Here is a 27,990-nt window from a genome sequence, read left to right as displayed (position 1 = left end):
TTACCCCTCCTCCATAGTCTGACTGCCTTGTTTCCCTCCATCTCTGCTCTTTTCTCAGTGCACTGACGTTGCGTTGCGGATCCGAGACCTGCTCTTGGGGAAAGTTTAGGAAAGTAAGACAATACATACGTATAGAAAGGAACGTGACAGTCATTTTCGGTTTAGTCTTTGAATTGTTGTCACGAAACTACTGTAAAATGGATCCAATGACTCAGTCCGCCCAAATATCATCGTCGCAAGGTTTTGCTGATGGACAGAATTCTGCTGGCAAAGAATCGAAGCCGTCTGGTAAGACCTAGCTCACGGTTAATTTGGCTAATAAGATTTTCCTGTTGACGTAATGTGTTGTGTATATTGTTTATTTATACCGTACGTATTTAAATGTTATTCAGAATATTATCCAGAGTATTATCACATAATGCGTCCGTTTCCTTCTGTGTGGTTGTTTGAATTGGTTTATGCTATCATAGGAAACACCTGTGGTAGTGAACATATCCGAACACACGACTACCAATCATGTTGTTTGTAGCTTTGGCCTTCACGCCAATACGCCGTTGTCTCTTTACACGCAAACGCTTTTTATAGATGTGTCAGTTTTACGTGTCCCTGCGCATGAACCAAGAGCTGTGTGGTGGATTGTGAGGTTCTACGTTTTTGAGTGCAAACTCACGGATAGACAAATGCATCCCTAAACGTATAGCTGTGGGTTGGCAGGGCTTGTTGCTGATTGTTCCCCTAATGCGGGGAGAGATGTGATTATTATTTATTTATTTTCCAGGGTGAATATGGAACAAAAGGAGAGATTTTATAGAAATACATGGCGCTTGTCCATTTGACGTTGGCCTAATTGACATATGTAATTCCATCACTGATATTATACCTTTGCGTCATATTCTAAGAAGCGAGCTATCTGAGACGAATGACATGTGAAAAATGACATGTTAGTTTGTACGATAAGGTTTACTATGACCAAGCTTTGTCGCGATGCCCTGCACTGCAGATGCATTGTTACTGGGCAGCTGCCAAAGAAGGGAGGACCCTCTTAAAGTCGTATTGCCACTTTTCGTGTGGACATCTTAGTGACTGAAGAGCTTTCGCATGTACCTTGTTTTTCCTTCTTTTCAGTTGTCCTTGCAGTTTCGATGTATAGAATTATTTCAGGTCAGACCGTTTGGACGTGCCCAATTAAAACAAAGGAACGTTGTTTTCTTCGTGTCTAAATAGCAGGTTATTGTATACGTGGGAGTGGCTGATTTGTCATCACTGTGTGTATATTTATGGGTGAGGCAGAGATTTCTTAGTCAAACTCCATGGCTCAATCAGCCTTTACATGTCAATCGTTTGAAAATCCGTCAAAGCTATGCGCTGTTAATTAAGAGGATTGTAGGTATTAAAGAATGGTAGCACATTCTGGTGGGAGGGTGTTGGAAATGATAGGGTGTGGCATCTGATGCCTCACTTAGTTTCACTTTGGTTTCCAATAGAAAGGCTGGTCGAACTGAAGTTCGAAAGAAACATGTTAGAAATCCACTGGGAGCAAAGTGACCACATTGATTCATATTAGATTTTTTTAGGACTGAATTATGCTTCCATGTGATGTATTTAACAATGAAAACGTTATAGTGACCACATTATGATATTTCTGTATGTATTTCAGAAAATTTGCTATTGCTTTTTTCAAGTTAGGAATTTTCTATGATAGCTAGTGTTTGATGGATAGAGTATGCAAAGCCTGGGTGATAGTTGAGCACAACTCCAGAATATAGAAGTCCTGACCAAATGATGTGTGCCCTAGTTTACGTTCATATTGTATGTTTTCAACGTGTATGCGTCCGTAAATTAAAAAAGAATCAGCAAAACAAATATTAGGCTTGTCAGACCAAAGATAACATACCAGATAAATTACAGGCAGGAAACGCTGACATCATACATTTACCACAAACTAAAATAGCAGCCATTGTTGACAGCATTGTTGTTCACGCACTAATTTACCTGGTTTATTTTAATCTCATTCTGATAAGAAGCCTCATTGATTAGTTTGTGATGTATAATATTATGTGATTAATTCTGTTTATACAGCTGATTGTGGTTTCAAGTGTCACTTATAGGTTTAGACTACATCTCTCTCTTTCTTGGTGTTTTTACATTCAAATTAAAAACGTGGATTTGCATTTGTGATAAGTAAGCGCTTATAAAAAAAAAAAAAAAAACTCAGTAAAGTTGAAGCAAAGGAAGGTCGTTGGAAACAAACCATGTCACTCAATAAAAAAACTGAGTGAGCAGAGTGGACATATGTCATTGGTAATCAGGTTATATACACGGTATCCCCTCAAAAGTTTTGGCACACCTACTCTTTGAGAATAAAACGGTTGGTATGTCAGACCTTTGATTATGTGTGGGTCTTCAAAGTTACTCCTTAATTATTTGTGTATTTTCATCGCATATCCCTGATGGTTGAGATTACTCGGTAAAAAGGTTTTTCAGAGTCATTTTTAGTGGGTTTATCTGTGAGTCCATAGGCGGTTACCATATAGTCTGACACTCGCCTTTACAACCTCTGACTGTTGCTCAGCCCAATTTATTTGACGTGCACACGGAAGAGTGACACAGTAGTCACAAAGGAAGTGGCACACTTCAGAATGAGGACCTAATTTCTTAAAGAATATTGCATCAGATTTTAAGGAGAAGTTAGCCCAGGAATTCATTAGGATATTACTGTATCTTTACTACTGATCACTATCAGAAACAGTGTAAACAGGTTATACACTTAACAGATTGTTGTCACACGAAAACACTTAGTAGAAATGCTCATTGCCCTAATCGAATAACTGTAGTTCCTGTTCAGTGGTCCAACTTGTTGTTCGCTCTTATTTCTACATTGGAATGGTCAAACAGGCTTACATTTCTATTGCTGGAGGCAACACACTCTCTCTTTCAATTTGGTTGTCTGCCTTTCAAACTTTTAATTGAGGAAAATAAGAAAATTCTGTTCTTTCATTTGCTTCGATTTTGGTGAGTTAGCATAGCTGAAAATAACTATAGCTACCAGGATCGCAATGTTTCTGATGCACCCCCATAACCTACATTAATGACATTAATTTTATTAATGACCTTTTTTTTTCTTCTAACGATCCTTCCTTATCCCCTCTTGTGTTGCCAAGCTGACATTTCAAACCATGCTGAAACGGACCATATATCACAAGGTTTAGAGAGGCAGTCAGATAGCCTTCAGGGCTGGACAGTACAGGATAGAACCAGTGCAGGAATTGCAGGCTTGGCAGAAGATGCACCATCAATTTCACAAAGCAATTAAGCTAAGGAGCCTGAGGGTACAGTGGTAAGACTGACTTCTTACTGATGCCTTGAAATGCTAGATTTAATAGGACTGTGTTTGAGCGCAGACTTTGACTGCTCAAACTCAGTCTAACCCTTGTCACAGAGATGCTCTGATTCAAAATTTAAAGTTTTAAAAACTACATTACTTAATGCAACGCTGAAGGAAAATGTCTAGCTTAAAGGAATTCTGTATGTAAGGCAAGAAAAATGGAATCTTTTCTTCTGGATGGGCCGCACAAAAGATTGACTTGCACAGAGACGAGCAAAGTTCTGCTAGGTGTGTTATTTTACTCTTTCTTTTTTTCCCCAACAATAGTTAATGAAAGGGTCTGAAAAGATCTTGATAAGTTTTGACAAAAACACTAGGTTTGCAGCAGTGTAACCTAACTAGCTTTCCTCTTGCTCATAATCATGGATTGATATGATGTGTGAGCATGAGGAGAAGGAGTCGATGTAAGACATAGAGCAGGGGTGACCACATCTGGTCCTCGAGGGCTGCTGTCCTGCAGGTTTTAGATTTTTAGTTTCCTTCAACAAACCTCATTCAAATTGATGTATCATTAGCAGGCTTGTGCATAACTTATCTTTTGGAGAGATGTATTTAATCTGAATCAGGTGTGTTGAAGCAAGGAAACATCTAAAATCTGCAGGGCAGCGGCCCTCGAGGACTGGATTTGAACATCCCTGATCAAAGAGGGTGAACAATTACTATGCATTATAAAAGTGTGTGAAACACTGTATCAGCATCCAGCCGAAAAATAACAAGATAGGAATTACTGTCTGTTAAAGTTGTGGAAAATGATAGATTATAAGATGCATCATATTGCATCTTTTTTGATGCAGCTTTTGTGAAATGATTAACTGATGACTTTCCAACATCAGAACAGTCATCTTGTAATGTTGCATTATTTTCAGTTACCCTTAAATTCCAAAGAAGAAGAAGTTATGCTGCGTAGCTCTAACGTTGATGATAAATTGTGTGATATGGTAGAGGAAGGCAGCAATCAGCAGCAAGTAAATACAAAAACACCTGGGAACACTTTGAAATGGATGTTTTTGGTTATGAAAGCACAAACTAGATGTAACACACAGCGTTTGTGTAAAATCTTCCTTGCATAAATGAAGTACTTTGCTAATACAGTTTGAGGAACAGCGTTCGTCGTTGGCACACACAACAAAGTGAGCACATACACACAAAGAGCACTTGCATAAGAGTTTCACATCAGATACCAAAGGCAATGGTTCTTAACCACTCAATGGATCATTTTCCAAGGTACATACATGAAAAAGTGTTTATTCCATCTGATTAATCAGGTTTTCTTGTTGATTGATGTGAAAATTTGTCACTATTGCTCAACTCTGCCGTGCATTAGGATGTGAACTGTATTGTTTAATTTCATATTTATATGTTGATTGTGATTCGCCATGTATTAATTTTCAGCCTTTTTTTACTCTGCTTCTACCAGTGGGCCTTGCTCACATGTGGAGGCACAGATTAAATGTGGTTTTAAAAGTGAAGGTGTGGTGTACTGAGAAGGCAATGACGACATGAATCTAAATGAAGGAATGTTGCACCACAAGGCCTCACCAATCTCAACCTGTGGAAACTCCAGTTGAACTGAACTAAAAACTAGCACCACACCTCATCTTTACACATATTCATACCTTCTATGACTGAAGAGATTTCTCCCCTGGCATCTGCAGAGTTTTTGATGAAGGAGGATTATCATTGAACCTTCAATGATTTCTTCTTTAGATCCATAGAGACCAAATTAAAGAATGGACAAAATCATCTATTGGATGTTCAGAGTGAGATTTACTACTTTGCCTTGAGAAAACGGACCCAAAAACGGCAGGCTTTTTTCCCAGTTTGCTTTATGTATGGTGTTATTGAAGTGAGCAAGGGTCGAACGCAAGCACACAATTGAAGAGGTAACAAAAGGTTAACTTGGGGGATTGCCCCTGTCTGGCATCAAGATGCAGAATAGTTTCAAATGGAAACATTGTGGCATTAAAATATATGACACCTGTGCTTTGTTTATGGAGCACAAAGTCACTTCCTTGCTGAAACCATAAGTTAGTGTTTTGTGTTATGACCTGAAAACGCTTTTATGCATCATTCATTATGCTGAAGAGCCAAGTGGTCCCTCTCATTGTCATAGAGATGAAATATTTTGAATTAGCAGGGAGGAACAAAAAAATATACTGTGGGACACACGCACACACAAAGAGAGGCACCTGACCTTCTACGATGCTCCCAATGTTACCAATTAGAGTTGAAGAAACAGCTGAATATCCTGACACATTTTGGGAAACTCTAAATCTGTCACGTCTCTGTGACATAACAGTTTTACATTGAAAGATTGATTACTAACAGCTGCTTGTCAGGATATAAAATTGTGAAACTGTGTGTTTTTGCTGCTACATGTTCAAGCAGCCCAAGATGTCTTTCTGTATCTGAATATTAAGAGTTATTTTGGGTTTTTTGTAGGGAAGCAGTTTGTAAGACATAAGTTCACCATCTTTATACAGATCTATCATGTGAATGCCACTACTTCCAGTGTAAATATTTGTCCAATACATATCCACAATTATGACACTGTGAGGTTCATATTTTTGGCCACTTAGATATTTGGTTTGTCATATTCCTTCCACGTTCCCTTGTTAAAAAGGGGTATAAGATACCCTGTTTCACTCCTGCGTTTCATCTTGTATTTTGAGGAAGAGGGCTGTCTCCTCATCGCCTCATACGGATTTCTTTACCTTTCATCTTTTTATTGGAAGCTTGGGTGTCGTGTATTATGCACATAATTTATCAGGTTTTGTAGGGCATCAAAAACGAACACACTGCTTAAAAATATTAATATTTGACCTTTTTTTTTTAAAAAACATTGTTTGTGTCCATTCCCATTCAGGATTACTTCATGTAAAATTGACACAAGCAGGTTGCTGGATATGCACTTGTGTTCTGTAACAAAGTCTTTCCAAAATTGGAAGTAAAGACCTGAGCACAATCCATTAAATAACTGCCTCATGTTGAAATTATCCGATCAAGTGTATGAGATGTACCTTTGGCACTTTTGATCATTGTGTGATTGTTTGAAAGCTTTGTTTTCGGGGAACCTAGAATAGCAGCTTAAACCCACTGTACATGGTGGTAATGTGTTTAAAGAAGTGTTATTGCAACTGGGGTAAATTTTGTTCTGCTCATGTCAGCAACTACAGCAAAAGGACAAGTGAGTTTTGTGTTATTTGAACAATTTGTTTTGCCATAGAATATGTAAGTGCATGTGTAATTGTAGGTTCACTGAAATAGATGAAAGCATATGAATGGGGCACCTCTGTTAACATTAAGAGTTCTTATTAAGGTTTGAGAAGTTTACTGTTTGCTCTTGAATTTTAATGTCTTTATTTGGTTGGATTTCAGTGAATAGGAGTTATTTTCTTCTAGGATGATCATTCTTCTGTCCTTTCTTTTTTTTTCATTTTTTCAGATTCCTTTCTTTCCTCTTCGCCTGTATCTCTCATTCAATCTCCTCAAGGCAAGTGTATGGTTCTCTTACGCTGCTCGCCTGCTCTATCCCTCTTTACTGTTCTATCTCGCTGGCTTGTGCTTTACTGCTCTACTTCATCCCTCTTTCTGGTGCCCCTCTCCTGCTCGCAAGACTCCAATAAAACGACAACAAACCTGCAAAGAAGAAAATCCTACCACAAACTCCCATCCTTATTACTTACCCCTCTTCTTTGGAAACTTTGTCTTGCACTGACATCTGTTTTCAATACTGCTGACTCTTTGTAGCGCAACATTAGTGACATACATCATTAATAATTTTATTTACCACTCCTAAACTCTGCTGCAACTGGTAATAAAACCTTCCGAGTTGATGTCAATAGATCAAGGTGGCCATTTTGAACAAGTTTACTCATCAGTGTTATTTTTAGTGGCTGCAGCAAATGTATAGCAGCTGCTCTACCAATAAAGCTTTTACAGACATCTATATATATTCTACATTTTAAATAACGTGTCTTTAGTACCATTGAGGTGATCAAACAAATTAGTATGAGTCACCAGCAGTCGGTACATGTAATTACAATCAATCTTTATCTACTTGACAACTCATCCCTGCTACTTATTCTCAACTATCCTAACAACATTCAGACACCAATATACCTGTAAAAACTTGCCCCTACAGCTTTCAAGCTTTAAATCGTAATTCATTTCAGTCTTTGCTGGCTGCTATCCAACATTATTTAGGTCAGCATCACTCACTGTAGGTTCAAGATAATCCCAAGATTGCCACCTTATTTTAAGAAAGCAGAGAAGTTCAAGTTCACATTGTGCACACAAGAGCATAAACCTAAAAGTAGATCAGGTTTGTGTCCCAGTGGGGATGATCCTACCTTCCTGCTGCCCTAGTATCTGAATACCCCACCCCCAGTATCAACTACGTCTAGGAGGATGAGTGGCACTGGAGATATCATCCACCACCCAGTGGCCTGGGCTTGCCATTGCCTGTGGCTGCTCACCCACCCTCCAACCCATTATATGCTTATGGCTCGGTAGGCTATGTGCATGTCTCAAATCATTGCATTTAAAATAGGTTTTCTTTGACTATTTTTTTGCTTCTTTTTTTCCCCCCAGCTTCTTTTTGACCTAAGGTTTTTAGCAATGTTAGAATACTGTTATTTTGTGGTGTTTAGTTAAAGTTTGAGTAAAGCAGTTTATCATGCCACCGGAAATAAAGTGCATTTTTTAAAAATCCAGCCAAACATGAATGATTAGAGCAGTCTCCAACTGTCTGAAATTAGGTTTAAAAATGATTGAACAATGTGCGATGCTGTCTGCTCAGGAACACTGGTTGAAGGGCTAGATGACCACTGTTCATTGAATCCTAAAAGACAACAGCCACCTTCAACTGCAAAACAGAGGGGTAGGGCAAAGGGGACGAATTGGGATTTGGTCTATGTGACCTACAGTCAACGAAGTGGATGAAGCAGCTCACACTCACTGACAGGCATTTCCAGCAGCAGGGGAGAAAGGGGTCTCTTCTGCCATTTTTACCAATAGTAGTCTGTTAATCCTATGTTTTAATGTTGCTCTTTACTAAATGAATTCAGTATGTCTTCCTCCTTATTCTGTAAATTGAGGCATCCATGAAAGATAGTTTTCCGTGATGAAAGCAGAAGAGTTTTTATGGTGACTGCAGGTTAGCATAAGTTGCTAGTTCAGGGCTAATGCATACAGAGCTGCATCATGGGATTGGATTTTCTGACTACCCAAAAATTCTTGCACACAATAATTGTAGAAAATCATTAATTAGTTGAACTCCATAATTCTGTCCTGTATAGTCATCTGTCTTTTAACATATTCTCTGCAGTTATTTTCTGTCACTTAAGTGTTTCCATGCAAATTTCTAAATTTGCTTTACCCAGACCCGCAGATCAAGGAAGAGTAGGGAGATTATGAATTTTGTTTTGATCTTATTTTGTCTTGCATGTGAATGAACCGATCAAGACTGAAACTTCATGCTTTGCATAGAAGAGATTTCTGTTGCTTTTTATTAAATGTTTCTGATACCTAAGCTACAGACATGGCACAGCCCTTCTCAGATCGCATAAATCAGATGTGGAAGTTCACTGAAGCCGCACATAACTTGCATAACTAATTAATGTGGAAAGTCGTTGACGGTTTTAGCTAAAACTTGATCGTAAAGTAGTCTAATAGCAAGTAGTATAAAGTCGTCCAAATGACTTCCAACATGCGTGAAAGTAATGTCACTGCCCTAAGTGTTCTGGAATTTGTTTACAAGTTTAGAGCCTAAAGACTACAACACTGTTAGCAAGATGGAAAGTCCATTCATGTGGCCTAGTTTGAACAAGGCATTGTATTGTGCAACAGAGGAGGTGGCAGGCCTATCAAGACAAAGTGATCCAGTCAGTCACACACCCATAGAAAGAACTGTGTTTATACAGTGTTAGATAGGATTGGAGTCATGCTGACAACAGGACTAAGAATGCAAGATTTATGTAAATAAAGAACATTTGGACCTTGACAAAATCAATGAGAATAAAAAGTTTTTCATTATTTATTTGTTTGCTTATGTATTTATTTAGAAGTGTGTGCACAGATTCAATTGAGCAGATAATGTCCATCTCCTAATATGAGGTGTTTTCAAAAAGGCTTTTTTAAAGATGTTTTCAATTTTCACGTTTTGTTATATTTTAGATTTGCAGCTTTTCTTTCTTGTTAATCTACACAAAAATGCTAAAATAAAAAATCAGTTATATTTTTGATACTGTTTTAGTAGTTTTTTTGCAAATAAAAGACCTAAATGTATTTTTACATGAGTATTTAGACCATATACTTAAAAACTAAAGCTTGGCATGTCTTTCTTTTGGAAGTTTTTCCCATTTCACTTGTCAAAATTCATAGTCCAGTAAGGTTTAAAAAGGACCGTCAGAATCTAAAATAGTCCCCAAAAGCAGCTTTAGCAATGTGGGAAGCTGTAATATTTGAACTGTACAGATTATAGAACTCTTTTCATACTGATATTTCTTATACCTTTTCTATCAAAACAATGCTTATGGCCCTCTACAGCGTTTTGGTCTCATCATCAGCATCACTTCCCTGTATGACACACAGCTTAGAGGAAAGCAATGAGATGGCAGTAAAGACGGTTATCCCAGCGGTATGTTTAGAAGTAGTCTCCAAGTAAACACATATTCATTATTAGAGGTTTATTGATATCTTTCACATACCGCAGCTTAATATTGAAGAGCACAGGATATATGAAATGTTCAAAGTCTCAAAGGATTTTTTTCAAATAAGTTTGCAGTGTTTTCAGCACGGTACATGTTCCAAATAGCAATGTGCTGATAATTTAGAAAAAATGATGAAAATAGGAAAAAAAATGAATAGCTCTATAAGGTTACAATGAATTCATAGACCTACTGTTGAAATGTTTCTTCAAACATTTTTCCCTCATATTTGTTCCCTCATTCAAATTGGTAGATGACATGGCCAACAGTGCGACAAGACTGGAAAGCTTTTCTTCTGAAAGAACATATTCAATATGGCATCTATCATTGTTAAAGATCAGCTTATCCAGCAGCAATCTCCTTTATTTAAAGAAAGATTTTAGAGTGGATTACAATTTTTGTTGTGTGCATGTATAACAAGTGCATTAAAAACCATGTAAACTCAGCCAGATTTAATCTTTTGACTCAGTTTGTTATTTCAGTTTATATATTACATGAAGTTCGCTCTTCAAGATATTTTTGGTCACCGTCAGGAGCTCTTACGAAGTTGCTGCCATTAAGACAATTATTGAAGAGTTACGAGTAGTAGCATGATATTTTGTTTTTGTGAAATTTATGTATGCTCTGCTTGGAAATGCTATGTTCAGTGACTCAGTTTCTGAGGTATGTGGGGTTATCCTGCCAAAAAATACCTTTATACATGTAATAAAACGTACTTGGTGAGGAGAGGAGTCTGTAGCGTAGAATGATTGAGTTTACTAGATTTTTAGCTGATAATCTGTGCTCATACTCTAAATGTTTTTTTTTTTTCAAATGTAACAGTGACTGAATAACTTATTTATGAAATATTCTATTTTCATTTCTGAAGTTGATGCTACTTACAAACACTTAAAAAAAAAAAAAAAAAACTGCCATCAAGCCTGCAAATATGTAATGGTAATATACACAAAAAATGCGTAGTCATCATAGCCAAACTGATCATCAATGAAATTTTGTTTCTTGTGCTGCTTCAGTTGATCATTTAGACAAGTTCCCATATTGAATGCTGCTTGATGGTAACTCTGAAATAGGTAAGAGCAGCATGCAGAAAGTTAAGAACCCATCCATATGAATGTGCCTTACATTTTCATGATGCAATGCATGAATGCTTGGGCTGTTACCTTAAGGTTTAGCTGAATAATATTATAAATGCATGGGTGTTTAGTTGTAGTGACCTTTATGATCTCCCCACTTTTATCCTTTTCACTGTCATTTATTTATGGTGAGGCAGATAAGAGAGTGGCCCCAGGCTCTGACAAGCCCTGTGAAGGTGTAGCTACATCACTTCGCTTTCCTTCACAACCTGGGTCATTCTCACAGAGTATTTACGGAAATGAAGCAGAGCAAGTAGATGGGCAAGATTCTCCAGTAAAGACATCCCCTGTTTCGGAGCGAATAAAGGCACTAGAGGCTCTTGCTGCCAAAAAGAGGGAACCTGACTTTAGAGGTGATGGTAGTTTTACTCACTACAGAGAGCGCCACCATGAGAAAGCTCCCACTGAGACCTCCAAACCTCCCTCTGAGACCTCCAAGCCTCACACTGAGAATGTTGTACCAGGCATTCAGAAAACGGGAAGTACTGCTGGTCAGGAGTCACCGGAGTCACCCTTTGAAGTACTTGGAGATATAAGACAAGTAAATGAGTTTGAAGAAACGGAAGAGTGGATGAAGGCTCATTTACCTCCGGTGCTGGACTTTGATGCTGTAGGATTGAGTAAAGGCAGTGACAATGCTCCAATGAGGAAGACTGATATCGATGAAGCTGATGCCACTGCTTTTGCTGGTGTCCCTGATGCTTTTATGGATTCTCCTGTTGAAGCTCCAAAACAGAAGGCTGAAGCAATTGGTGAACAAGAACAACCTGGAGTTGAGGAGGAGTTTGACATTAGCTTTTTGCCAACAGCCTATATGTGGGATCAGCAGGAAAAGTCTGGAATTCAGGCCCCATTAAATCTCAGTTCAGTGATTCCTTCCTCACCTGCTCCTCCTGCAGGCTTTTGCTCCCCAACTCTTCCTTGCTCCCCTCCAACTTCTGATGTTCAAGACAATGTCTCAGATGAGAAAAAAGCTTCTTGGGCTGGAGATTTGGAGCACCCAGAACCAAGTGAAGCAGATAGCTCAGGAGAGTCCGATGACACTGTAATTGAAGACGGAGTCTGTGCTCCAGCGTCTGCATTCCCACCATCTTTTAATTCACTCATTTCAAATGATCCCACCATTATCTCTGCCTCTACGGCTACTGATCTTTTTTCTGCTGAAAAGGAGGTCACTCCTCCAAAGTCTGAGAGGAAGTTAATGCAAGTTCCAACAATAAATGTTATTGAGACTGATGAGCCAAATTACAGTGAGGAGGAGATGGAAATGGAAATGGAGCCCGATGAAGATGAGGACTATGAGGTTGTAAAAGTCCTTGCCAGTGAACCTGCAAAAACTGTAGAACCAGAGCCAGAAAACGGTCACACTCAACCACCCAAAACACACCCCTTAGAAACTGAATTCATGGAAGGCTACTCGCCTCCATCTTCCCCTGTGGACTCTGATGCTGAATACTCCCCCAAACACAAGGTGCTCAAAACTACTTCAGAAATGTGCCATCAGCAAACCCCCTTAAAATCTGAAGTCCAGTCTGATCTAATGGTTTCAAAGCACTCTACATCTGATGTTTTGCAAGCACAACCTGACAATTCACAGACGACTAAAAATGAAGTTAATATTGAAGCCACTCCTTTTGTAGATGGAAATGAAGAAGTGGACTTTCCAGACAATGATGATGAGTGGTCAGATGAAGCACAAGATATCCTGGTCAAATCTAGAGAAACTGATCTTTCAGCTAAGGAATTGGCTCCTTACAGCCAATCCAAAGATGAAACGGCCAATAAACAAGCAAAAGAGGCTTGCATGGTAACTGCTCCTATTTCTATAACCAGTTTCATGCAGGATGATATTTATGACAGACAATCATTCGATTACGCCTATGATATAACCTCCCCTTTGGATCATGATGATGATAAAGGGCTAAATAATGCCAAAGAGCGATTTCTTTCTGATCCTGCACAAAATGCTGAAAACAGGTCAAGTCTGGACAGTACCATTTCACAGAATGGGGATGAAGCTCTCAGCAACTCTCTTGGTCAATCATCTCTAGAGGAATATCCCCAAAACCCATATTCCTGTTTCCAAACAGAGACACCAAGCAGCGTCAATGATCAAGATTTCATTAAGAAAGTGACCACTGATATACCTACAGATAACATGGAAAATGGCAACACCCTACCATCTCATAAACCAGGCTTAACCATTCAGCAGGATGTGAAAGTGGATTGCAGTACACCTGACACATCAACCAGCCTAGACGGAATCAACAGCGACAACGCAGCTTCTGAACCTACAGATAGTTTTGTGGAATTTATGAGAGAGTGCCTGAAATCAAAGCAGGATGTAGAATCAGATTGTGTGCATCAAGCCGTTGCCTTTAATAATGAGTTCAGCAAAACTAGTTTGCCTCCCTCCCATACCTCTCCAAGTATGGTGATGGACCTTGAACAAGAAGAACTTACGATCAGTGCTCTCAAAGAGCTAGGCAGCAGTCAAGATGAAGAGGAGTTGATGAACCGCCAGTCAGAAGTTTCAGATCAGAATCAAGCTAACCCCAGTGCCACATCTTCACAGCTCTCTTCCTTCACCTCAGTTCCTAATCCCCTGTGTTCACAAAGCAGCCGTGTGTTCGACGACACGTATTCCAAAGAGGTCGAAGCCATTGACGAATGGGTGGCTGAAGCCTACCATCTTGCTGAGCATGTCTTGACAGCAATACTAACCCACTTCTCAGGTAACATATTTTCCCTCTGGGCAGTAGGCCTGCTAACTTCATGCACTCCCCTCAGCGGGACTGTTTTTTCTCAGTTTGCACCTTCTCACCTTTTCCATACACAACATAACTTTCCTGCCCACTCCCCTCAAACAAATAGTTTTTGAGTTTTACCAGTGCTCATATATTGTTAGTGTCCTGTTTGAACAAAGCAAAGAAAAACAATGATTGGCTTATATGATTTGATATCATTTGAGTGTGGTGCCTATTGTTCATCTGTGAGGTAAGCATCATGGAAGTGGTGAAACAATACATCTGTCACTTTAGTGTGTATGCAACATGTCACAGTAATTGAAAATACATCTTACTTGTTACCATGATGATTGATGATGATAAATTATTTTATAATTAATTTATTTTTCTTACTGATCTAAAGTTACTGCAGGACAATTTTCATGTCTTCACTTTTTGAGCCATATCAACCAAGGAGTACACCAAAGTGTTTGTATTTCTGGCAATTACCAAAGGCATGCTGGGTTGAAAAAAATAATTGAGCAAAAAATGACAGCCACAATGCATCAGTTCACCAAAACACATGCAGTATGGTAAATGGTAAATGGACTTGTACTTGTACAGCGCTTTTCTAGTCTAACTGACCACTCAAAGGGCTTCACTACATGCCGCATTCACCCCACTCACACACACTCATACAGCACGTCTTAGGATACACATAACTACATGCTTTCTCTAAGCATTCACACACATTCATACCCCCAATGATACACTGGGGGGTAACGTGGGGTTCAGTGTCTTGCCCAAGGACTCTTCGACATGTATCCTGGGGAAGCCAGAGTCCAACCACCGACCTTCCGATTGGTGGGCGACTGCTCTTCCTCCTGAGCTACAGCCGCCCAGTATGCGGTATACAGTATGCACCCCATTTTCCCAAAGGGAAGGCACCTTTGGCCTTAGGTTTCTTATATTGCTGTCCACAAGAAAGTCATACTGTTAGATAACATCCAGAGACGGCTAAGATTCTCTAACTTTTTTTTTACTTGCTACATAAGCAACAAAATGTTTTTGTGATGTTATGTTTATGTTAAAACGGCAATAGTAATAGAAAACTGTATCTGGCTGTGCTGATGATGGTGTCTTTTTAGTTATAGCATCAAAACGTCATTGAAATCCCGATGACTGATTCACAGTCAGTGAATAGTGTCCATATCTATGTGGCCTAAGTGGCTTGTCTCATTCACAATATATAAAAAGCATATAGTCCTGTCTTATCTTAAAAACCAAGTCACGTGAATCCAAAGGTAAATCAACTGAAGATACCAGATTTTAGTGAATTCAGGGAACTGTGTGCATATTTCTTGATCTGGTATGCACTAATGCAATCCATTGTGTTCAGTGAAAGTTGTTGCAGCAAGATGGAATATGTACAGAACACCAGAGGCAGGATTCCGGTCTAAATGCAGTTTCATTGTCGCCACTCACTGTACAGGGATGCACACTTTAACCTTGCCTTTTAATGCTAAATAAAAGTTAAAATGATAATTACATCGTATTGCTGCCCCTTAGATATTTGAGTAGATTGTCATGTTTTCACTTTGATATGTAGAATTAGACCAGCATTGCATAAAAAAACTATTTTACTTAAAAGTTGTACGTAACTGACGCCATACTAAATGCTGTAAAGACTGCAGCTGTTATGGAGATTCTTCTATCAGCCAAACCATGGGGCATAGACTGCAAGGCTAAATATGGTCATGTGATCCCCAGTCCATTTGAGCTTGTAACCCTCTCATGCCCTCTGTCCTTTAAAGCTCACCAGTGGTCCTCAACAAAGAGTGGATAGGAGTTCAAATATGGTGGCCTGGTGTTGGCTAGCAATGACCCTGAAAGTCACGCGGTACAGTCAATCCCAAGTGTCAGATTTCTGCTTCGATGTAACTTTCCACAGCACAATGTGTAAAGTCTCTAATGCAGGATGATAAAGCACGATCCAGAAAATCACAATCATGCTAAATCAGCTGTATATCTAGACGTCACCTTCGTGGCTATTCTTTTTGGTGTCATAATTCATGCTTTAGTTTCAGCAAGATGCTATCTTTGGCTATAGTTTGCTGTCAGGTCATTCAGTCTTACTATTTCTAGTACTCCTTTCTTCAGTCTGCATGCAAATGAATTTAAATCATCCTGTTTCCAAGTTTACTTAGATCAATACTGTGTAGGAATGTATTGTTATGAGGAGTAATAGCAGCTAGGGTTTGCAGTACCCTCTCTTTTCTGCTAACATGATCTCAATTTGCCACGCACATACACGGACTGGTATGCAGACAGTAATCCTGATGCATTCAGTGGTCTACATGTGTTTGCATGCTTCAACCTAGAGCTGACACACCACATAACTGTGTGCTGGTGATCTTGTAATCGGACACCTGGGAATAATAATACGTATGTAGAAACTTAAGGAAATGTCTGTCAGTTAAGTTTGAATGTTAAAGCTGTAGTCCACATTCAAATGCTTGTTTATGTACATTGAGTTTTGGAGGGAAGCTATTTTTTTTTTAGTTCTATAGAAGAACTTGTGCTTCTGATCATTCATACCTTTTTATGGTTGTTTTTTGTTAGCCTTTTTAAGACAGTTTTGGAAGCTGTCGTTCCAGTGGCAGACTGAGGGGGCTCAGGAGATAAATGTATCATGTAAAAACCTTTAATATGTAGTTGTTTTACTGACCTTTGATATTGTTACTCAGTTGATGGATATTTTTTTAAACCATGAGTAGGGATGTAAGAGTATACATTGAATATCTCTTGGTATTGTAGCCACAGTTTTAGGCTTTTGTTACAGCAGAAAAACATAACAACATTTTTTGCTACTAATAAAAACATCCAGATCTGTCTAATTGGACAGCTATTGTAATACTTATTACTTTTAACAGTATTTACAAATGGCATTGGACAGATATTTCTTCAATCTGATTCAAAGATGAAATTTGCACCATGTAAACACTCAGCTGTCCTGATCTCTCTGTTTAGGCTTTAATCCTAATTGAATTTCTGATGGACTCTAACGGACAATATTTGGGGTTAAAAACTGTAAAAATTGTGAAGTGGTGGCTCTTTACTTGAAATAATAATTTATGTGAATCATTTTGATTTGTGTCTATTATGTACTCTTTTAAAGGCGACAATTTTTTTTTCTCTGTACATTTTTTAAAACATTTTTAATCATAGCACAGGTGGTTTACAGCTGCAACTTGCTGGATGTTAAATTGGTTTGATGTTAAGTGGCATTGCTGACAATAACAATGCTGAAGTTATTGTACAGCATACATCAGCACACTTTGAACACATTGCCAAGCTCTATTGTAAACAGTGGAGTCGAAGCAGTTTTTTTTAATGATTAAACTGATAAGTGCCTTTTGTGTTTTGGTTTGTTTTTCTTTTCTTTTTTTGTTTTCTGGCTGATTAGTGATAGGCCAGTGTTGACCGATAATATCAGTTTACCGGTTTATGGGTTGGGCTCAATTTAACATCCACGGTAACCTTCAAAAGTTAGCATATACCTGAGATTTCTAAGATCTACAGCACAGTTTTGGTATAAGTTGATATGTAACACACAGGAATGCTGAAACAACAATCCATAACATTTCAAAATAGCACGAGGTATGATGTAATGACACCAAATTTTTTGACTCTTCAAAGTATCTACCGGTACATTAATTGTTTTCTCTCATGCATCTTTTGAAGTCTGACATTAAAAAGTCCAGACAACAAATGCACTGCTGCTCTGAGATGGTCTTCAAACTGCGTTTGCACCAAGCTACTTTGAAAAACTTACTGTCATTGATGTCAGCAAGTACTTCACAAATTACCTACTAAAATTAAAATAGTCACGTTCATTGGCACTAGAAGGATGCATAGAATCTTTTCAGGATGTATTTTTCCCTGTACAGCCAGCATTTGCGCCCTTAGGCCTGCTGCTCTTAAAGCTACACTCATACACACAGATAGATGGAGTTGATCTTTCTGTGTGTAGGAGTGTAGCTTTAAGAGCAGCACACTATGAAAGCAGGCCACTTTGTCTTTACAGCCACTGGGACCTCAGCAGTATATAGTGAGACTGAAAGACGGGGAGGGAGAGAGAAAAGGAAAAAGGGCTGTCAAACTGGTTGCTTCTCTGTGGATACTGACAGCAGAGCATGCTGAGATGCAGTGTGAGGAAACCTTGCTCAGAGTTCCTGAGCAATACCTCTTCAACTTTGTTCTTTAACCACAGTGCAAATGTTTTCAAGTTGAATTAGAAAAGTAATCAATTATTTTCATTGATATTTAATGTTTTCAGCCAACTTAGCTGACACATGGAAACTATTGTGTCTGAATAATGAAGGGTTCTTGATCTAATAGTAAGCTATACAAATTCAGGAATAAAAGACCTTTTTCTATCTCTATGTATGCCTATTGGAGTGGCTGCTGCTTATCTCCATGTTGTAAACATAGCTGCTCTCCACTGAAGTTAAGTTCCATATGCTGTCTCTTCAATGTGCTCCCATTAAATTTGCTGGAGCACTGAGGCCTGAATCCTCCCTGAGGCATCAGGCAACATGGTTTCTTCAACACCACTCACACAAGGCTTTTTCAAATATGCCCCTTTTTACCCATGCTCAGAGAAGGAGGGGCAGTTTGAGAGTGCCAACCCCCCTCCAGCATTATGTAACTGTCTGGTATTTAGTCTTTTGCATGCTGGACAGAACATGGTCATGGAACATGCATACAAACACGACTCGGACAGCTATAGTAATTTAACTCCCTTGCTCAGTTATTCTGGGCTGCAAATGGCAGTAGATTAAACATATTCACGTTTTATTGGATCAGAGTAGGAAAGTAGTCTTCTTTTGTTTTTGTTTCACAAATCTTTTTTTTAAACACGCATGTATATGTGTGCGCACATGTGTGGATATGATAAGATATGATATGATAAGATATGATATAGTGGCCTGGTCTCATCCACAAAGACAATCTGGTCTTTTACAACACTTAAGACAGACTTAATTTTTGATTTTACTGTTTATGATTTTACTGAAATTTAGCAAGAACAAGAGCCAGCAAGAATGAAATGAAATTAAAGTCAGATATTTCAGGCTGCTATGAGTACACCAGTGTAGGTCTAACCTCCCACTTCTGCATCTCTACAGCTAAAGACCTCGTACACTGGCGTGACCCTAAGAAGTCGGGCTTGGTGTTTGGCCTGTCCATGCTGCTGCTGCTGTCACTAGCAGCCTTCAGCGTCATCAGCGTGGTCTCCTACCTGCTACTTGCTCTGCTCTGTGTTACCATCACCTTCCGCATCTACAAGTCGGTTGTCCAGGCTGTGCAGAAGTCCAGCGAGGGACACCCGTTCAAGTAAGACAAAGTTGATGGGTAATGTGGGCTTCTGTGTCTTCTCCAGGGACATTTCAACTAATGGAGGGACCGGGGATTGAACTTCTAACATTTCAAGTGGTCAGTCACCAATTCCTTTAAGAAGTTTTTTAAACAAATTCTTACATTCTAAAGAAACTGGCGCCAGGGATTGACAAAAGGAGATGAGGTAAATCCTTCTGCAAGGCACACATAAGTAAGCCGTTTCATGACATGAAGAGCTTATTTTCATGGAATGACGACTAGTAGTAATGCATATATCAATGCCAGAAAAGGAACTTTTTAAAAATGACAAAGTACCAAAAGCACAAGGTCATGTATTCTCATTACTTCTTACCAAGGTTGATAGATCTGGCCCGTTGGGGTTTATTTTGCTTTTATTGGAGAGCTACCAGAAATGTGGCATCAGCTCACAGCTTTGTATCTTAGTTAGTTGCCAGATTCACATATTTTAGCACATATTTTAGCCATTTTCAGGTCAACAACTTTCTTTGTCTTTTTTATTGTTTATTGACATTTGTTTGCACTTAAAGTGGTATGAGCACTTTGCTCAAATGAATGAGTTATAGAATTGTTTCATCTGACTGTTGAAGTGATGGCATTTATACATGAAGGTCACTTTAATGTTATTATTCATTATAGCTTTCAGGAAGCGATGGAGAAAGCCACTATACACGTGCATAATGAGCTGTTTGCTGTTCTAGATTTTCTAAATTTGTGCTTTTTTTTGTGCTTTTTCTTACAACAACATGTCTTATTGTCATAATCATTGGTGTTAGCCTGATAGGCACACCGTGGTCATGTAAAACACATCTGTGGTGGATGGTAAAGCTTTTTCAATAGACTCAATTGTAACTAGCTAGCTTTATACTGTCTAGGATTTGATTAGATAGTGTTAGGAATAAACTTTTATCTCCCAGTGGCCAAACTAGCTGGTGGACTTTAGATTATACTGTTCAGTCTCTTTTTTGCCAGCCACCATTTTGAAGTTCCATTACATTCATGCTAGAAAGGATACTTCCACATATGGACTGGAGAAGTTTGGGGACAAACCCGCAGCCCTCTGATTCAACGACAACCAGTCTACCTGCTGAGCTACCGGCACTCCAGCTGAACTTTTGTGTTTAACTAGTGTACTTCTTGTGTATTACAGTTTTTTAGAAAAAACATTTATAGGAATTAAAATGTCAGTCATTCGACTGATGACTTCTTCTGATGACATCTTCCATACACAAATTATGAATTATTACCACAAAAATCAAATGATTATATCTACACAAACCAACTGCTGCCTCCACTGTGGTAGCTTGCATGCAAATATTGAATTATACTGTTTAGTCTCAGTTTAAAGTATTGTTCAGGTACATCTTTTTTTGATAATTTCTGGAATACAGCTCATTCTCAAGAAAAATTCCAATGATAAGTTGTTGACATTAGCATTAGCACATTGCAGCTCCAGAACTCCTGGCTCTTGGCCACACTGTATGATGAGCACAGCTTCTGTGCTTCTTATGACTCACCAGACCTGTACAATTCTAGGGTAAATGTTGTTTCAAATCTAATTTACAAAATCAGGAAAACTTCATATAAAGAAACCGAATTATGTTTTGTTTTTTAAACTGATTTAAACCATATTAATTAATTGCTTCTAAAGCATCAAAAGACTATAGATTTCAAATGCTGATAGATATGGTTTGTATGTGGAGACCAAGATGAGTTGGTGAGAATCTTCCCTTTTACTGAAAAAGTGATAAGGGATATATATATATATATATATATATATATATTTATTGAGGCAAAAGATAAACCTTTGGACAGTATTAACCACATCTAAAAGCCTGTAAGGCTCTTTTACCAAAATGCAATGGGCTCTACTTGCATTAAAGAGAAGATCTTCTGAATAAACCTGACTGTTTACATCATACAATATATATTTCAGAAGGGAGAACTGTGGATTTCTCCATTTTGAAACAAAACTTAAGCCTCTTCAATTTCAAAACCCCATGTCCAATTGATCATGGTCAATAAACCTACAGTTCTCCCACAGATTATTGAAGTCAGTTTGTGCTCTATGGTGTAAAACAGTTGCTGTTGCTCCCACTAAACCCTTTTCAGCACAGGCTGGTTATTTATGGTTTTCTGCAGCATTTCTGCAGCATTTCTGCAAGAACACTCAGCCTCATTTTGTGGTCTCCTTTCTCTCCTCCTCCATCTCTCTGCAGAGCGCTTATAGATAAGGATGTCAGCATCCCTCCAGAGACATTCCGCAAGCACGTGGACGCCAGTCTGACCTACATCAACCGAGCCCTGAAGCAGATGAGCCGCCTGTTCTTGGTTGAGGACCTTGTGGACTCCCTGAAGGTGAGCAGTTCCGGCCTCAGTCACGGTCTTTCGGAGTCTTTCTGACCATTTTCTCTGTATGTTATGGAATATTGCTCCCACGCTGTCCCATAAAGGCCAGTCTCCTGGGTGCAGTCTTTTTATAGTTCTGATTAGCCCAGTAATACATCAGCCCAGGCTTATTTTATATTCATGATCTGATCTGCATCATAGTAACCTTTGTGATTATGGTACCACTAGTGACAATTATTTAGAAATTGTGACCTAAATGATTTGCTTATTACCATATATCTCCAGTTTAAAATGCTTATCTGTACTGTAGTGAAAGACTGAGGAATATATACTTGCCTATGCAATACTGCAGTAATTTAGGTATGGATCCATTAGACTGTAATACTTTTCAAAGCTTTTAAAATGTCCTCAAGCTAGTTTCATATCTAGGGCAAGAAATCCGCTAAGGGTCCTGTAAGAGCTGTTGCCCAGTTTACAATGCACCAGACCACTATGGTTCCTCATGCTGGTAGTGGTCCCATGGAACTGCCCTTGTATCTCTTTCTGGTGAGCTTGTGGTGGTGAAACTGAGCTAAAGGCGAGGCATTTATTTTTTTGTTTGTTTTTTAAATTAACCAGCCAATCAACATTCCTACCCTCACCTATGGTCATGAGTAAGGCCTCAAGATAAGAACCAAAATCTCATGCTAAAGTCCTTAGGGAGGGGCACAGTCACTTTGTAAAGAGCCAGTTTAGGTGGTTTGGTTGCTTGGGTAATTGTACATGTGTGTGTGTGTGTGTATATATATGTGTGTGTGTGTGTGTGTGTGTGTGTGTGTTTTTCAATAACCCCCAATACGGGGGTTGCATTGCATTTTGTGAACAGCAGCTGTCAAGTCTGCACCAACTTTTGTTTTCATAGTGGCCAAGTACTATAATTACAATGCAGGGAGAACCAGACCTGTAGTTTTAACTCTTAATGTTTAGAAATATATTTTTAGTTTTTTTGCTTTGCAGCTTCTTCTTCTTCTTCTTGATAGTTCCAATGTTTAACTGTTGCAGAATAATGTAAAGAGGCCATTTCCACAGGATGAATTTCCTTCTGTTCCACCAATGAAATGTAACACTTCTACACAGGTGTTACACAATAAAAGTTCCCATTAGCTCATTTAATGTTTTTAACAGGAAGATCCATTGACTGTAAAATATCAAAATGGTGTTACATTTCAACTGATTAATTAGTTTATGGAAACTGTTTTTGATGCTCTTATCAGTGATGGGAGGATAGGTGTCTATTGGCTCAGGTGCCAATGTATGTGTACAAGAAGTGTTGTTATTTGAAATGCTCTTTGTTTCTTTCAAAGTTGGCTGTGGTCATGTGGCTGTTGACCTACGTAGGAGCAGTTTTTAATGGAATCACCATTCTCATCTTGGGTAAGCACCCCCGGAACTAAGAACCATGTCATGTTCATCAGTTTTTGGTTTTTTTGTAGTTGTTTTTAACTCATTAAAATGCTTACATTGCAGATTACTTGTCCATAGATTTAGAATATGATTGTTGACTATTTTATTTAAAGGCCTGTTGCTTACTGTTTACTACATTTTGGAGAGGACATTGTCAGAAATAATGGTGTTCAATCAACTATTTTGGTCCAGGATCATTTTATACTACTGATTCTTTGATTTAATGCAAAGAGCAAACAACCTTTTAATCTTTGGTGATATTCAGATATTAGAAATGTAGTGTGACAGTACAAATGTGCCATGCAACAAGTACAATGAATAGAAAGGATTGCTAAGGAACATAAATGGTCACTTTAGTTCGTGTTTAACTGATGTGTTTTGATGAAATCTTTGTCTCTGTGTTTTCCAGCTGATATCCTGCTCTTTGCTGTGCCTCCCATCTATGAGAAGAATAAGGTAAGAGTGGGAACCTCCATATGCACACAAAATAAAGATATCTGCAATGATGTCAGTTTGCTGTGACCTCAATGAATGACTCCAGTCTTCACCAGACACTGGAGGCTTTCTGCATCCCTCTTGTTGCTGATCTATTTCAGCTGTTGAGAACATGAAGTCACTCCAGGGTCATGAGCATCACTGTAATACACAGCATTACAGATGAACATCGCACACTCATCTTCAAAAGTGTGCTGGTTTACATTTGCTATCTCCACTCTGAACTTGCAAAGCAACCCAGTGATTTAAAAATAACATTGTTCAATGAAAACTTTTGAACTAAGGCACGGTAAACAGGTTAAAGATAAGTTGGGAACCACATTTTGAGTGTGTTGATCTTACTGATAATTAAGATGCCAGACCGCCTATTAAGTAAAAATGATTCAAGCCAGATGTCAATATTTTGACTTGACAACAAATGCTTCTTGTTGTTTCCCACAAGCTTCTTCGAACAAACTAATAATTCTTTGTTTTTCATGTTACCATTGCTTTCTCTTTAATGTTATATGGAAAGTTTCATATATGGCAACTACATGGCTTGTAGCTTTAGCTTAATAGCTCTTGACATTTCTGAGCTCACAAAAAAGATAAAAACATTTCATCTTGCTAACTTGAAATGTTTGTTTTCCTTTTCTTTCGCCAGACCCAGATTGATCAGTACATTGATATTGCACGTACTCATATCAACACCACAGTTGCAAAGTAAGTACCTCCCATCAGCACTATTGATAACATGATTATGATAAAAATGATTATCATGTTATTTTATTAATATCAAAATGAATAATCTTAGTTTTCCATGCTTTTATCATTCTGGACTGGTTAAAAAAAACTAAATCATAAAACCAAATTTGTCCTACTTTTATTTCCCCGTTTCTATGCTTTTCTGATGAATAAAAAACTGCACATGAATAGGAGTGCCATCTTCACTAAGCTGTAGTGGTCTTCTAGTCATTGGCGTTATTTTGTTATTAAACAAAACTTAACATTTTGAAATTTTGACTCATTTATTTTGTAATGCTGCAGTGGTTTTTTTCACCAATTGTGCTTCTCTCTCACAGGTTGCAAGAGAAACTTCCCGGAGCTGTGAAGCGCAGTAAAACCGAATGATCTCGCATTTAACACCTTCATGTCACCATCATCTTCATTACTGTCACCATCACATTCATTGCCATCACCATCTTAAAACCCCTTAATCTTGGCCCATCCCTCCAAAGTTTACCCTACCCCCAGTCTAACTCCTCCCCCACTCCATCAACTGTCACCCTACTACACTGAACCTTGCTAGGTAGAAAATCTATGAGCTTTTCAATGTTCAATGTAAAACTACTGCGCAGCTTAACTTGCAAGCATTAGAAAAGAACTGTACCTGTGCAGGCAGGAGGCGCTGTGCTGGCAAGGAAGTCATGTGATGCTGCCGCAAATCCCGCCTGTCTGTGGGTGTGTCACAGTAAAATGGAGGCAGGGTCGCGTGAACTAGACTGAATCTATGACCTGGTCTCGTGATGTGAAGCAAGATGTGGGTGATGGCTGTCACAAAAAAGCAAATGTCTGTACAGAAAACCACATAATTCTCTGAAGCTAAATGAATAATTTAAGCTTAAAAAAGATCAAGAAAGTAAGAAACAAAAAAAGGGGTGGAGGGGCGTAAAAGCCAACCTCTGGGTGTTACTGTGGGTAGTCTTATCCTGCCCTCTTTTTCAACAGCTGTTATATGGATACAAAATGTTTGAATTAATTTCAGAAGCTGGTAATAGGTTTGCTCCTTCCAATTGGCCTGTCAGGTTTGTTTCCAGCCATTTTACGGGCACTGTATGCAAGTTTCTGCAATGCACTGAATTTCCTTTTCATTTTGTTTTTTTAAACCGATGAGCAGGTTGAAATAAAAGGATTTGAACACTACGCCAGCTGTGATAATTTGGTCTAGTTCACCCTCTTCTGTTGAAATGCATTCTTTTGAACAATTTTCTTGATGTATATAAACTTTAAGACAGCTACAGGCTTTTTCTGCTATGAAACACATTAGCCTCGCTTTTTATACTGAAGGGACGTTCCCTTACTCAGTGTCCCAGCTAGTTTTACACCTGTTCACAAAACTGAGGTGTCAGGTTCACTTGTATATTTTTGATTAATACTAATTTCACTCTTAATTGATATTGAATATAGGATGGCTGCTTTGACTCCCTTCTCGCTTGATAAAAATAATTTTAAGTTCTGTTAAGTGTTCCTCATTTTAAACGGTAGGTCTTTCAGCAGCCACGTTAGAAATAAACTAATAGTTTAAGTGGCACACTGAGTTGCCAGAATCCCTAAATCTTAAATCCCAAAATGGCTTCCCAGTTTGCTCTTGTGTTGATTCAGTACTGATGAGTGTAAAATGTGCTTCAATCATAATTTATCACAAAAAATTGATAATAAGTTCTTATAAAAGCTGTTCCATTTAATTTAAAATGAAGACATGGCTGAAGCAGGCAGATTAAATTCTACAATTAAATACCATAAATGGAATGAAAAGTCAGACTTGAATGTTTTTCCCTTGATTTTAGTATTTGATGTTCTACACTGGTAATGTTGCAGATATTATTTTGGCACATTTTACATCCATTCAGATCTCCACAGTAATCTGAGAGAAAAGCTAGGTGCCATTTTGAATAGAGCATAACTGGAAAGGATATTTGTTGGAGAGGTTATCGTAGATCTGCTATTTTTTTTTTTGTTCCATCTTGACTGTCATTGTGTAAGCTGGAAATGGATTCTTACCCCTTATATTGGCTGTATCATATTCTTGACCCTGATATTTGGTTAAGGTTACTACTTGTGATTGTTTCTGTGGTGTTTTTAAAAACAATAGCCACATATTAGCACAGAAGCTACATCTCCATATTATTTTAAGTGAAGGATATGTATAGATGGAATTTAATGTCACATATGTAAATGTTGTTTTCCATTTTCCTGGAAAACTCAAAAGACCAACATTTAGGAGGTCATCCTTCAAGTGTGTCTCAATTCAATTAGTTGGACAGCAACAAATACTCAGATATCAGTGTGCTGAATGTTCTCTCCTCTGGAACATTCCTTCTGACACTTGCCCCCCCGTCTGTCGTGTCACTGTGAATGCCTCTTAAAGCTTAAAGCTCTTTGTCTCGTTCAGACTGTGGTAAAACTGAAGTATGCAACTTTTCTGTTCTGAGATTATGGCTGTCAGCTGACAGTCTAAGGCTGAGAAAAGCTTATACATAGAGATTAGTGATATGTTGATTATTTAAGTTGCATATTGTGGCTTTAAAAGGTTATGTTGTCATTCTGATTCAACTTCACACAATTCTGCTGGATACTTGTTCCACACAAGTTCTGGTCATTTCAGAGGTGAGTGCAACCACACAAATGAATTAGCCTCTTGTCAGATAAATGGTTTAGTTGTATTTGAGTATTTATTCCACTGGACTGATGAAAATAAATTTATCACAGATCTCTAAGGCCAACCATAATTAGAAAAATTAGAAAAGCCCACCCTTTCCTGTGTATTTGCCTTCTAACCCTTTTTGCATAGTGCCTATAAGTACTGTTGAGAATGTGTTCTTTTCTTTGAATACAGCATCTTAATAACATCTGAAGTGTAATTTATTACCAAAAAGTATGTTATTGCTGCTTTAGATAAACCAGAGAATGCACAAACTGCAGTATTTATATGAACTATTTGTATTTAATTTATTTTGTGTGTGTAGGAAAGTAGCGCTGGTGGAAATCAGTTCTGTGGGCAGCACACACTGATCATCACGTTTAAAACAGATTTATAGCTGTAGTCCTCATTTCTGGTGTGGTTGAATAGAATCCCATCCCTGCATGTTGAACCTTGGATATTATTAATCTCGCCAGACAAGTGCGCTATCAAAGCCCATTTAGCTTTCCAAATGCACTGCGCTTATAAGTGAAACCATAGTCAAACAATGTTACCTGTGTTCGAATGCTGCCAAGGCTTAGTAGATCACCAAGTTGGCTTATTTCTTTAGATTGTAAGATATGATATGAATAAAATGATATATTTTCTCCTGTTCCCTCACGGCATGTTGCTATTTTCCTGTTCGTGTTTTTACTTGGTTATGGGAGTGAGTGCAAGAATGTGTCTGAGTTGTCTTCTATTTTGCTTTGAACTCTTAATGAGTATCTAGACATTGTTCACTAACATTGGCTGAGTTTTGTATCAGCTATGACTTTTGTTCCAATTTTTGAAGCTTTTGGAAAGCTGTTGCAGGAAAAAAGAAAACTGAAAAAAAAGTATGTGGTCTCTGTACTGATGTCAAAGTGATATTAATAAAAACAACTCAAAGGTC

At 38.3% G+C, this 27,990-nt stretch overlaps 1 protein-coding gene across 3 annotated transcripts; it reads left to right on the top strand.

Moving 5' to 3' along the window:
• The first annotated feature begins 6 nt into the window (after nt 1-6).
• rtn3 (reticulon 3) lies at nt 7-27,990 on the top strand. 3 transcript variants are annotated; one of them, XM_072376805.1, is made up of 9 exons: nt 7-288; nt 6,831-6,878; nt 11,366-13,963; nt 19,144-19,351; nt 21,592-21,730; nt 23,065-23,134; nt 23,574-23,620; nt 24,303-24,361; nt 24,721-27,990. In XM_072376805.1, exons 1-9 carry the CDS (start codon nt 198-200, stop codon nt 24,767-24,769), a joined length of 3,309 nt encoding a protein of 1,102 aa, XP_072232906.1. In that variant the 5' UTR covers nt 7-197; the 3' UTR covers nt 24,770-27,990. The 3 variants fall into 3 exon arrangements, with proteins under 3 accessions (XP_072232906.1, XP_072232907.1, XP_072232908.1); XM_072376806.1 differs by lacking the exon at nt 11,366-13,963 and having other exon boundaries at nt 23-288; XM_072376807.1 differs by lacking the exons at nt 6,831-6,878; nt 11,366-13,963 and having other exon boundaries at nt 27-288; nt 24,721-25,559.

This window comes from Leuresthes tenuis, unplaced genomic scaffold (genome assembly GCF_036924035.1).
Source record: "Leuresthes tenuis unplaced genomic scaffold, fLeuTen1.0.hap1 SCAF_22, whole genome shotgun sequence".
Classification (NCBI taxonomy): domain Eukaryota; kingdom Metazoa; phylum Chordata; class Actinopteri; order Atheriniformes; family Atherinopsidae; genus Leuresthes; species Leuresthes tenuis.
The sequence above is the reverse complement of the archived record's forward strand: the minus strand, read 5'-3'. Positions and strand labels throughout refer to the sequence as shown.

Coding starts and splice junctions, on each gene's coding strand:
- rtn3 (XM_072376805.1), top strand. CDS start 198: ATGGATCCAATGACTCAGTCCGCCCAAATATCATCGTCGCAAGGTTTT. Junction 19,352..21,591: donor AGCGAGGGACACCCGTTCAA/GTAAGACAAAGT, acceptor ATCTCTCTGCAG/AGCGCTTATAGATAAGGATG. Junction 21,731..23,064: donor ACCTTGTGGACTCCCTGAAG/GTGAGCAGTTCC, acceptor TTTCTTTCAAAG/TTGGCTGTGGTCATGTGGCT.